We start from the raw sequence: 13662 nt of genomic DNA, 5'->3' as shown, positions 1-13662 counted from the left end.
TTACGGTTGCAGAAAAGATATTTGGGGACTCATCTACTGAGGTAGTTTGGGCTGAGATTAGAAACAGGAAAGGAGAGGTCACCCTGTTGGGAGTTTTCTATACATTTCCAAATAGTTCCAGAGATGTAGAGGAAAGGATAGCAAAGATGATCCTTGATAGGACTGAGAGTGACAGAGTAGATGTTATGGGGAACTTTAACTTTCCAAATATTGACTGGGAATACGATAGTTCCAGTACTTTAAATTGGTCAGTTTTTTTGTCCAATGTGTGCAGGAGGGTTTCCCGATACAGAATGTTGACAGGCCAAAAAGGGGCAAAGCCACATTAGATTTGGTACTGGGTAATGAACCTAGCCGGGTGTTAGATTTGGAGGTAAGTAAGCACTTTGGTGATAGTGACCACAATTTGGTTATGTTTACTTTAGTGATGGAAAAGGACAGGTATATACCGCAGGGCAAGAGTTATAGCCATGGGAAAGGCAATTATGATGCAGTTAGGTAAGATCTAGGATGCATAGGATGGGGAAGGAAACTGTAGGGCATGGGCACAATTAAAATGTGGAGCTTATTCAAGGAACAGCTACTGCGTGTCCTTGATAAGTACGTAGCTGTCAGACAGAGAAGAAGTCATCAGGTGCGGTAGCCGTGGTTTGCTAAAGGAGTTGAATCTCTTGTCAAGAGGAAGATGATGACTTATGTTAGGATGAGATGTGATAGCTCAGTTAGGGTGCTTGAGAGTTACAAGTTAGCCAGGAAAGACCTAAAGAGAGAGCTAAGAAGAGCCAGGAGGGGACACGAGAAGTCATTGGCAGATAGGCTCAAGGAAAACCCTCACACTTTCTATAGGTATATCAGGAATAAAAGAATGACTAGAATAAGATTAGGCCAATCAAGGTCAGTAGTGAGAAGCTGTGCATGGAGTCAGAGGAGATTGGGGAAGCACTAAATGAATATTTTTCCTCAGTATTCATACTGGAAAAAGACAACGTTGTTGAAGAGAATACCGAGATACAGGCTACTAGACTAGACGGGATTGAGGTTTACAAGGAGAGGTTGTGAGCAATTCTGGAAAGTGTGAAAATAGAAAAGCCTCCAGGGCTAGATGGGAGTTATCCTAGGATTCTCTGAGAAGCTCGGAAGGAGATCGCAGAGCCTTTGGCTTTTAATCTTTATGTCGTCATTGTCTGGAGGAATAGTGACAGAAGACTGGAGGATAGCAAATGTTGTTCCCATGTTCAAGAAGGGGAGTAGAGACAACCCTGGTAATTATAGACCAGTGAGCCTTACTTTGGTTGTGGATAAAGTGTTGGAAAAGTTTATAAGAAATAGGATTTATAATAATCTGGAAAGGAGTAACTTGATATGGGATAGTCAACATTAGACAATAGGTGCAGGAGTAGGCCATTCTGCCCTTCGAGCCTGCACCGCCATTCAATATGATCATGCCTGATCATCCTTAATCAGTATCCTGTTTCTGCCTTATCTCCATAACCCTTGATTCCACTATCTTTGAGAGCTCTATCCAACTCTTTCTTAAATGAATCCAGAGACTGGGCCTCCACTGCCCTCTGGGGCAGAGCATTCCACACAGCCACCACTCTCTGGGTGAAGAAGTTTCTCATCTCTGTACTAAATAGTCTACCCCGTATTTTTAAGCTGTGTCCTCTGGTTCGGCACTCACCTATCAGCGGAAACATGTTTCCTGCCTCCAGAGTGTCCAATCCTTTAATAATCTGATATGTCTCAATCAGATCTCCTCTCAGTCTTCTAAACTCAAGGGTATACAAGCCCAGTCGCTCCAGTCTATCAGCGTAAGGTAGTCCCGCCATTCCAGGAATTGACCTCATAAACCTACGCTGCACTCCCTCAATAGCCAGAATGTCTTTCCTCAAGTTTGGAGACCAGAACTGCACACAATACTCCTGGTCTCACCAGGGCCCTACAACTGCAGAAGAACCTCTTTGCTTCCATACTCAATCCCTCTTGTTATGAAGGCCAGCATGCTATTAGCCTTCTTCACTACCTGCTGTACCTGCATGCTTACCTTCATTGACTGGTGTACAAGAACACCCAGATCTCTTTGTACTGCCCCTTTACCTAAATTGATTCCATTGAGGTAGTAATCTGCCTTCCTGTTCTTGCCACCAAAGTGGATAACCATACATTTATCCACATTAAACTGCATCTGCCGTGCATCTGACCACTCACCTAACCTGTCCAGGTCATCCTGTAATCTCCTAACATGCTCCTCACACTTCACCCTGCCACCCAGCTTAGTATCATCAGCAAATTTGCTAATGTTATGACTAATACCATCTTCTATATCATTAACATATATTGTAAAAAGCTGCGGTCCCAGCACTGATCCCTGCGGTACCCCACTGGTCACTGCCTGCCATTCCGAAATGGAGCCGTTTATCACTACCCTTTGTTTCCTGTCAGCCAACCAACTTTCAATCCAAGTTAGTACTTTGCCCCAAATACCATGCACCCTAATTTTGCTCACTAACCTCCTATGTGGGACTTTATCAAAAGCTTTCTGAAAGTCCAGGTACACTACATCTACTGGATCTCCCTCGTCTATCTTCAGAGTTACATCCTCAAAAAATTCAAGAAGATTAGTCAAGCATGATTTCCCCTTCATAAATCCATGCTGACTCTGACCTATCTTGTTACTAATATCCAGATGTGCCGTAATTTCATTCTTTATAATAGACTCCAGCATCTTTCCCACCACTGAGGTCAGACTAACTGGTCTATAATTTCCTGCTTTCTCTCTCCCACCTTTCTTAAAAAGTGGTACAACATTAGCCACTCTCCAATCCGCAGAAACTGATCCCGAATCTATCCAACTCTGGAAAATAATCACCAACGCATCCACGATTTCTCGAGCCACCTCCTTCAGTATCCTGGGATGTAGACCATCAGGCCCAGGGATTTATCAACCTTCAGACCTAACAGTCTCTCCAACACCAATTCCTGGCAAATGTGAATTCCCTTCAGTTCAGGTCCTTTAGCCACTGTTACCTCAGGGAGATTGCTCGTGTCTTCCCCAGTGAATACAGATTGTGAACACAGTGAACATTGTTTTGTGAAGGGTAGGTCATGCATCACAAACCATACTGAGTTCTTTGAGAAGGTGACTAACAGGTGGACTAGAGTAATGCAGTTGATGTGGTGTACATGGATTTCAGGAAGGCGTTTGATAAGGTTCCCTCAGGTAGGCTATTGCAAAAAATACGGAGGCATGGGATTGAGGGTGATTTAGCAGTTTGGATCAGAAATTGGCTTACTGAAAGGAGGCAGAGGGTGGTGGTTGATGAGAAATGTTCATCCTGGAGTTCAGTTATTAGTGGTTAACTGCAAGGATCTGTTTTGGGTCCACTGCTGTTCGTCATTTTGATAAATGACTTAGATGGGGGCATAGAAGGATGGGTTAGTCAATTTGCAGATGACATTAAGGTCGGTGGAGTTGTGAATAGTGAGAAAGGATGTTGTGGATTACAGAGAGACATAGATAAGCTGCAGAGCTGGGCTGAGAGGTGGCAAATGGAGTTTAATGCAAAAAATGTGAAGCAATTCACTTTGGAAGGAGTAACAGGAATGCAGGGCTAATGGTAAAGTTCTTGGCAGTGGAGATGAGCAGAGAGATCTCAATGTCCATGGACATAGATCCCTAAAAGTTGATAACCAGGTTGACAGGGTTGTTAAGAAGGCATATGGTGTGTTAGCTTTTATTGGTAGAGGGATGGAGTTTCAGAACCACGAGATCATGCTGCAGCTGTACAAAACTCTGGTGCGGTCACATTTGGAATATTGCTTACAGATCTGGTCACAGCATTATAGGAAGGATATGGAAGCTTTGGAAAGGGTTCAGAGGACATTTACTAGGATGTAGCCTGGTATGGAGGGAAGGTCTTACGAGGAAAGGCTGAGGGACTTCAGGCTGTTTCATTAGAGAAAAGGTTGAGAGGTGACTTAATTGAGACATACAAGAAAATCAGAGGGTTAGATAGGTTGCACAAGGAGAGCCTTTTTCCTTGGATGGCGATAGCTCGCACGAGGGGACATAGCTTTAAATTGAGGGGTGATAGATATAGGACAGATGGCAGAGGTAGTTTCTTCACTCAGCGAATAGTAGGAGCGTGGAATGCACTGCCTGCAACAGTAGTAGACACCAACTTTTAAGCCATTTAAAATGGTCATTGGATAGGCATATGGACAAGAATGGAATAGTGTGGGTTAGATGGGCTTCAGATTGGTTCTAGAGGTCAGTAGAACATTGAGGGGCGAAAGGCCTGTCCTGTGCTGTAACGTTCTGGGAGTCTTAAGAGTCAGAAAGCGCAGAAATAGACTCTTCGGTCCAACTTGTCCACACCGACCAAGTTTCCAAAACTAAACTAGTCCCAACTGCCTGCATTTGGCCTATATCCCTCTAAACCTTTACTATCCATGTACCTATCCAAATGTCTTTTAAATGCTGTAACTGTACCTGTATCTACCACTTCTGCTGGCAGTTCATTCAACCACCCTCTATGTGAATAAGTTGCCCCACAGATCCTTTTTAAATCTGTCTCCTCTCACATTAAAAACATGCCCCCTAGTGTTGACCTTTGCTATTCACCCTAGCTATGCCCCTCATGATTTTATAAACCACTATAATGTCATCCCTCAACCTCCCATGGTCCAGTGAAATAAGTCCCAGCCTACCCTTATAACCCAAATGTTCTAAACCCAACAGCATTTTGGTAAATCTTTTCTGAACCCAAATGTTTGTGGGTGGCACGGTGACACAGTGGCTAGCACTGCTGCCTCACAGCGCCAGAGACCTGGGTTCAATTCCCGCCTCAGGCGACTGACTGTGTGGAGTTTGCACATTCTCCCCGTGTCTGCGTGGGTTTCCTCCGGGTGCTCCAGTTTCCTCCCACAGTCCAAAGATGGGCAGGTCAGGTGAATTGGCCATGCTAAATTGCCCGTAGTGTTAGGTATATGTAGGGATATGGGTGGGTTGCGCTTCGGCGGGGCGGTGTGGACTTGTTTGGCCGAAGGGCCTGTTTCCACACTAAGTAATCTAATCTACTCTAATCTAAACATGGCAGATGGGGAAATCATGGATGTCAATATGTGCTCTGTCCATTTACCGTACGTGTATTCTCAATAAAGCATGGTTACATGAGAACTGTCCTGCGACAAAATCAAATTGCTTTGCTCAAACAGATCCTCAGCACATCACTGCAAGTTATATTTCAACAATCAATAAATTTACAACATAAAGAGAAGGCAGGCGTTCAGCAAGAACTAGCGTTTAATCTAACCCTATTTCTCTATCATTTCTCCATATTCCTTTTACTGCTTTTGTTTACACAGACTGTTGAATATATGCGCTGTTGGAATTGATCAAGTGGCAGTTTAAATTTAAATCTACTTTGTGAGTTGAAGGGCATTGAAGATAGATGTGGGAATCATTGACAAAGCCAGTATTTATTGCCTAACCCAAGCTGTCCTTGAGATAGCAATGCTGAACTTTCTTCTTGTAGTCTGTGTGGTGACACTACTCACACAGGAACCAACTGAAGTATTTAAAATGATTCAAGCAGGCGAGATCTGGTGGGGAAATTCAAAACAAGGGAACACATACCACAAAGATTAGAGCTAATTAGGGGTGGCACAAGAACGAACCTAACAAGGTGTGTAATACTGGACTACTTCATTCATTTTTCTAGTTTCTTTTCCCCTTAAGGATTTGTTCTTAAAAATCTGTACCTTAGATACCTTTATACCCAAGATGGCACAGTAATGTGACAACTTGTAAACTTTTCATTGTGCTTACCTAAGTACATGTGACAATAAAGCTAATTCAAACTGGGACATTCTTTCCCCACACTCCACTCACAAAAAACTGTTGGCACTAAGGGTCAATTGAAAATTTAAAAAATGACAAAGGGCTTTTGTCAGGTAAAGGTAATAATTGTCACGGAACCAAAGTAAGTATTTGTTTGTTTTCTTTAAAGACATACAGACTTTGATGGCAAGTCCAACATTTGTTACCCATCCAGAAATGTCCTGCAGCTATTGTCTTGCTCGGCCATTTCAGAAGGAAGCTACATGTCAACCACATTGCTGTAGCACATATAGGTCAGACTGGTTATAGATGGCAGATTTCCTTCTCTTAGGGACATTAGTGAAGCATATGTTTTTTTAAAATAATAATTGTCCAAGACTTCATTGTCACCATAACTGAACTCAATTTCAATTCCAGATTTTAACTGAATTCAGATTTCATAAATTGCCATGATGGAATCTGAACTCCTGTCCCACCAGCAATTTGTTCTGAAGAAGAGCCATAGCAGCTTCAAGGCATTAACTCTGTTACTCTCTCCACAGAAGCTGCTATACCCTGCTCAGCATCCCCAAGTACTTTGTTCTTATTTCAGATTTCCAGCATTCACAGTAATTTGCTTTTTATCATCCTGACAGTGTTAGCCTTGGCCTCTGAGTCACTGGTCCAGTAACATTGCCACTTAGATTCTCTGCTTTGGAAAAACATCCCACGTTGCAGTAAACATCCACATTGCAGTAACTGCCCCTTTATTTTGCTGATTATGGCTTTCAGCTCATGCTTTTATTACAGCCGCAGAATAACAAAGGATAGAAGGATAACTGGTTCACAGACTCTTACCAAGGTCCCCTCGACGACCAGGTGTACTGATTAGGTGGCAACTTCTCCCGCATTGAGTACTCTGCAACCATCATATCTGGACTGACATACGCACCAACACCTAATAATGCAACAAGTTATGGTCACTGGTGCCTGTGATATTCTTGACAATGTAAAACAGCAGATATACAACAGACTTGACCATTTGAAAAAAAATCACAGGCTTAAATTTAAAATTCTCCGCTTCTCATCCAGTCCGGCCTGCAGAAACTGAATTCCAAAGAATCATATTAGATTTGAAACATTAACTCTGTTTCTCTCTTTACAGATGCTCCAGATCTGCTGGGTTTCTCCAGCATAATCTGATTTTTATTTAAAATTCTCACTTTTTTTCATGGCCATAACCCTATCTCTGTAATCTTCAGCAACTGTGCAACCCTCCAAGATCTCTGCATTCATCTTATGCATCCTTCTGTTCAATCGGATTTTAATTTCTCCACCTGTTCAGTCAGTGCCTTCAGCTGCCTGGCCCCAAAATTTTCAATTCCTTCTTCTATCATTCTCATTCGCTTCTCCTTTAAGACCTTCCTGAGAGCAAAATGTTTTGACCAAGCTTTTGGTTTCAAAATCTCTTGCATGAATCTGTGACAACCTTTATTTAACATTGCTGTTATGTTGCACTTCAGAATGTTTTACTATGTTTAAACGCACTACAATTACATAAACATAGCTTTTCCTTTTATTACAGATCACACTGGACCTCCTGAGTGGAGTTCTTTGAGAAGGTGACCAAACAGGTGGATGAGGTTAAAGCCGTTGATGTTGTGCATATGGAATTCAGTAAGGCGTTAGATAAGGCTCCCCATCATGGGCTACTGCACAAAATATGGAGGCAGGGGATTGAGGGCGATTTAGCGGTTTGGATCAGAAATTCGCTTGCTGAAAGAAGACACAGGGTAGTGGTTGCTGGGAAATGTTCACCCTGGAAGTCAGTTACTTGGGTTATACCGCAAGGATCTGATTTGGGTGCACTGCTGTTTGTCATTTTTATACATTACCTGTTTGAGGGCGTAGAAGGATGGGTTAGTACATTTGTGGATGACATGAAGGTCAGTACAGTTGTGGATAATGCTGAAGGGTGTTGTAGATTACAAAGGGACATAGATACTCTGCAGAGCTGGGCTGAAAGGTGGCCAGTTGTGTTTAATGCAGAAAAAAGTGTGAGGTGATTCACTTTGGAAGGAGTAACAGGAATGCAGAGTACTGGGCCAATGGTAACATTCTTGGTAGTGTAGATGAGCAGAGAGATCTCGTTGTCCATGTACATAGATCCCTGAAAGTTGCCACCCAGGTTGACAGGGTTGTTAAGAAGGCATACAGTGTGTTAGCTTTTATTAACAGAGGGATCAAGTTTCGGAACCACGAAGTCATGCTGCAGCTGTACAAAACTCTGGTGCGGCCGCACTTGGATTATTGTGTACAGTTCTGGTCACAGCATTATAGGAAGGATGTGGAAGCTTTGGAAAGGGTTCGGGGAGATTTACTAGGATATTGCTTGGTATGAAGGGAAGGTCTGATGAGGAAAGGTTGAGGGACTTGAGGTTGTTTTCGTTAGAGAGAAGAAGGCAGAGAGATGACTTAATTGAGACATATAAGATGATCAGAGGGTGAGATCGGGTGAACAGCGAGAGCCTTTTTCCGAAGATGGTGATGGATAGCACAAGGGGGCATAGCTTTAAATTGAGGGGTGATAGATATACAGAGGTAGTTTCTTTACTCAGAGAGGAGTAGGGTCGTGGAACGCACCGCCTGCAACAGTTGTAGACTTGCCAACTTTAAGGGCATTTAAATTGTCATTGGATAGGCATATGGATGAGAATGGAATAGTGTAGATTAGATGGGCTTCAGATTGGTTTCATAGGATGGCGCAACATTGAGGGCCGAAGGACCTGTACTGCACTGAAGTGTTCTACATTCCACATTGCACTTATGTGTGGCATGCTACTTAGCAGTATGAACGTTGCTGACCTGGCACAAAATGCTTCAGTATTAAGAACAATTGTGAATAATGCTGCAGATGGTGTCAGCATCAACAAACATCTTCATTTCTGATCTTATGATGGAGGGAAGGTCATTGAGGAAGCAGCTGGGCCTAGGACGCTACCAGAGAAACCCCTGTAGCAATGCTCTGGAGCGGAGATGATTGGCCTACTACACACACACACTTCCTTCTACTTTCCTTTGTGCTAGGTATGACTTCAACTAGTGGAGAGCTTTCCCCTCAATGCAAATTACTGCTGAATTGCTAGGACTTCCTTGATGCCACACCCAGCCAAAAGATGTCTTGATGTCAAAGACAGCCTCATCTCAACTCGGGTTCAGGTCTTTTGTCTTGGTTTGGACTAAGTCTTCAACAAGGTTTGGAGCTGAATTGGCCAACAATTGAGTGGCTTGCTCAGTCATTTCAGAGACTAATTAGGATTCAGTCACATTGTTGTGAGTCTGAAATAGGCCAGATTGGGTAAGGACTGCAGATCTCAAGTCCAAAAGAACATTTGCGAGCCTGATGGGCTTTTATGGTAATCCAGTGCTTAAACAATCAGTACTATTGAGACTAAAAGCTGCTACTTGTACAGCAGGTGACAAGGCAAAGCCTAACGTTAAAGGAGTGTGGGGAGTGTCCAAAAGGAGCTATGTAATTGTTTAAAGAAACAAACAAAAGTGAGCAATTTATGGTTGCAACAGAGCTTTAAAGGTGTGATTGCTTTGCAAGCTATCAACTTTAACTGGATAGGAACGTAAAAAGCAAGGTCAAGGCCAGCTGTTCCTTCAATATGCTAACATTCAATTCAATCTCAGTTGATCTTCTCACACTTAATTCCCTTACAGTGCAAAACTCTGTTGATTCCCATCTTGAACACGGTCAACTCCTGAGTATACACAAATTTGTGAGGCAGGGAATTCTGAAGAATCAAACCTTTTGAACCCACTGAGTTAGCTTCACCATTCACTGAGACCATGGCTGTTCTGATCATCCTCAACTCCACTTTCTTTTCCCATGACTCCCTTCCTGTTTACAAATATGTCTCAGTCTGAACCCTGCCTCAGCAGCTCTGCGCAGTAAGGAATTTTATCAACTCACCACCCTATGAGAGAAGAGCTTCTTCTCATTTCTGTCTTACATATGTGACCCCTTACTCTGAGATCATACCTTCTGCTCCCAGACTCTCCCACAAGGGGAAACAACCTCTCTGCATCTACCTTGTCAAATCACTTCAGAACCTTGTTTCAATAAAGTCACCTCCTTTTTCTAAGTTGCAAAGAGTCAAAGCCCAATCTACTCAACCTCTCCTCATAAGACAGTCTTTCTATACCTGGGATCAACTGAGTGAATCTTCTCTGACTGCCTCCAATGTTCAATATTTGCCTTCATTATCTTTTCTGAGATAAGGAACCAAAACACTTCAGTATTCCAGCTATCACCTTCCTATTTTAATATTCCCCTTTGAAATAAAGGCCAACAGTCCATTTACCTTTCCTATTGCATTAAAGAGCTACTAATTTGTCTTTTTATAACTTTTTCCCCGTTTTCACCCTATTTACTATCTTTGTCTTAAACATTTATATACTTTGTCCCTTCCTGTGCCACTCTGGTTATTATTGCTGCCCTGTAATCTGCCATATGCTCCTGCTCTGTAAATTTATACTTCACCTCTCCCAAACCCTTCCACTCTCCCATTAATCTAAAGGTGTCTCTACAACCCTATTATTATATTCACCATGATACTGGCCCCAACACAGTGCAAACCAGAACAGTTCCCTTCAACCCCAGTACCAGCGCCAACGTCCCATGAACTGAAACCAAAAAAGAGAAAATGCTGGAAAATCTCAGCAAGTCTTGCAACATTTGTAAGGAGAGAAAAGAGCTGACGTTTCGAGTCTAACTGACCCTTTGTCAAAGCTTTGACAAAGGGTCAGTTAGACTTGAAACGTCAGCTCTTTTCTCTTCTTACAGATGTTGTAAGGCTTGCTGAGATTTTCCAGCATTTTCTCTTTTGGTTTCAGATTCCAGCATCCGCAGTAATTTGCTTTTATCCAGGTGTTTAACTCACTGCCATCTCCCTTCCAGGAATGCCGACCCTGTAGAAGTACTGCTCTTCTCTCAGACAGGATTTTTGTTTGTCTCTCTCCCCGTGTCCACCTTCACTGCTTTCCTTTTCTCTCTCAGTGTTAGACAAGGTATTTACTAAGACTCGCTTCCACAGCCTTATTTCCTTCCTCAGTGACTGTCTTCGCCTCCGACTTACTCCAAGTGGATTTCAACTCAAATTCCACCCTGCATACAGCCTCCAGGATTACAGGTACTTGCACAATATACGACATTTTTCCAAATGCTGTTCTCGCAGCTTTGACAAAGGGTCAGTGAGACTCGAAACGTCAGCTCTTTTCTCTCCTTACAGATGCTGCCAGACCTGCTGAGATTTTCCAGCATTTTCTCTTTTTTGGTTTCAGATTCCAGCATCCGCAGTAATTTGCTTTTATCCCATGAACTGAATCCTGTTTCACCTACACCAATCTTTGAGCCACATATTTAACTCATTAACATTATTGACCACACTCCAGTTTGCCAGTCATTTGGAGATTATTACTTTGGTGGTTCTGCTTTTTACTTTAGGTCTGAACTGTTCAAAATCTTTCATCACAACCCCTTTCTAGCTCAACCAATGTTGCTGCTACCAATGTGAGTGATAATGATGGACCCGTCCCATTTAAATTCTTCTCCAGTCTCACAGCATAGAAACAGACCCTGCGGTCCAACCTGACCATGCTGACCATAATCCCAAATTAAATCAATTCCACCTGCCTGTGCTTGGCTCATATCCCTCCAAACAATTCCTATTCATGTACTTATCCAAATGTCTTTTAAACATTTTATCTGTACTCCCATCCTCCACTTTCTTTGAAAATTTATTCCACACATGAACCACACACTGTGTAAAAAAAACTGCCTGAGAACATGATCGAAACCTGGTAGCAGGCAGGAAACACAGCCTTTGGGAGTCCCGTTCATGGCTGCAGGGCGGATTCACAGACTAGGTCTAGGTTCCCCAGCCAGGGAAAACATCATCACAGCATTTACAGCAGCCTCAAGAACTGTTTCAACACAGTGAGGTTTATTAATGTAGCAGCCGTATGTGTTTTTTCACCACTTCAGTGGACTAATCCCACACTTACCAATGATATTGGTGGAAGTACCTCCTGGACAGCCAACAGTGGAGAGACAGGGCCCATTGTTACCAGCACTGGACACAAAGATAACATTGTGTTTTAAAACTGCTTCATCAATCACCTTGCATACACGCCTGGAGAAAAGAAAACAGAAATAATAGAATCATACAATACCCAAGGCTTTTCAGTCTGCTGTACAGAGTCATACAGCATGGAAATGGACCCTTTGGTCCATCTAGTCCATGTCAACCATGTTCCCATACCAAACTAGTCCCACTTGCCTGTGTTTGTCCCATATCTCTCCAATCCTTTCCTATTCATGTAATTATTAAGATGACGTTTAAACACTGTGATTGTACTTGCATCTTGTTCCTTTGGCAGTTCATTCCATACATAAAAAAAATTGCCCCTCATGTCCTTTTCAAATCTTTCTCCTCTTACCTTAAAACTATAACCACTAGTTTTGAACTCCCCCACCTTAGGGGGAAGACTGTTGTCATTTACCTACTCGATGCCCCTCATGTTTTTATAAAACTCTAAAAGGTCCCTCCTCAACCTCCTCTGCTCCAGTGAAACATTTCTCAGCCAATCCAGCCCACCTTCATAACTCCAGTCTTCCAGTCCTGGTAAATCTTTTCTGAACCCTCTCCAATTTCATGAAGTCCTTCCTATAGCAAGGCGACCAGAACTGTACAGTCCTCCAGAACAAGCCTCACCAATGTCCTGTACAACCTCAACATGACATCCCAATTCCTATTCTCAAAGGTCTCAGCAATGAACGCAAGTGTGCTGAACACCTTAACTACCCTGTCGGCATCTGTTGCAAATTTCAAAGAACAAAGAAAACTACAGCACAGTAATAACTGGCCCTCCAAGCCTGCAGCGATCCAGATCCTCTATCTAAACCTGTTGCCTATTTTCTAAGGATCTGTATCCCTCTGCTCCCTGCCCCTTCATGTATGTCTAGACACATCTTAAATGACACTATCATTCCTGCCTCTACAACCTTCGCTGGCAACGCGTTCCAGGCACCTACCACCCTCTGTGTAATGAACTTTCCACACATATATGTTTCCTAAACCTTTCCCCTTTCACTTTGAACTCGTGACCCATAGTAATTGAGTCCCCCACTCTGGGAAAAAGCTCCTTGCTATCCACCCTGTCTATACCTCTCATGATTTTGTAAACCTCAATCAGGTTCCCCCCTCAACCTCCATCTTTCTAATGAAAATAATCCTAATCTATTCAACCTCTCTTCATAGCTAGTGCCTTCCATACCAAGCAACATTCTGGTGAAGGGAATTTATATTTGCCAGGATTTGGTGTTGGAGAGATTGTTAGGTCTGAAGTTTGATAAGTCTCCGGGGCCTGATGGTCTACATCCCAGGGTACTGAAGGAGGTGGCTCGGGAAATCGTGGATGCGTTGGTGATTTTTTTCCAGAGTTCGACCGATTCAGGGTCGGTTCCTGAGGTTTGGAGGGTGGCTAATGTTATACCACTTTTTAAGAAAGGTGGGAGAGAGAAAGCAGGAAATTATAGACCAGTTAGTCTGACCTCAGTAGTGGGAAAGATGCTGGAGTCTATTATAAAGGATGAAATTATGGCACATCTGGATAGTAGTAACAGGATAGGACAGAGTCAGCATGGATTTATGAAGGGGAAATCATGCTTGACTAATCTTCTTGAATTTTTTGAGGATCTAACTCTGAAGATGGACGAGGGAGATCCAGTAGATGTAGTGTACCTGGACTTTCAGAAAGCTTTTGATAAAGTC

General features: G+C 42.8%; 1 protein-coding gene across 1 annotated transcript in view; it reads right to left on the bottom strand.

Moving 5' to 3' along the window:
- LOC122557441 (tripeptidyl-peptidase 2-like) overlaps nucleotides 1-13662 on the bottom strand; it is a 132157-nt gene that overhangs the window by 72518 nt on the left and 45977 nt on the right. The window contains exons 9-10 of the mRNA XM_087991847.1: nucleotides 11894-12021; nucleotides 6680-6779 (exon numbers count right to left, since the gene is read on the bottom strand). Coding sequence (XP_087847973.1) covers nucleotides 6680-6779; nucleotides 11894-12021 — 228 coding nt within the window. The remainder of the gene's footprint in view (nucleotides 1-6679; nucleotides 6780-11893; nucleotides 12022-13662) is intronic.

Source organism: Chiloscyllium plagiosum, unplaced genomic scaffold (genome assembly GCF_037043375.1).
Source record: "Chiloscyllium plagiosum isolate Xiang-an unplaced genomic scaffold, Cpla_swu_hap1 HiC_scaffold_11, whole genome shotgun sequence".
In the NCBI taxonomy this organism is placed as follows: domain Eukaryota; kingdom Metazoa; phylum Chordata; class Chondrichthyes; order Orectolobiformes; family Hemiscylliidae; genus Chiloscyllium; species Chiloscyllium plagiosum.
This window is presented reverse-complemented; position numbering and strand designations above follow the sequence as displayed.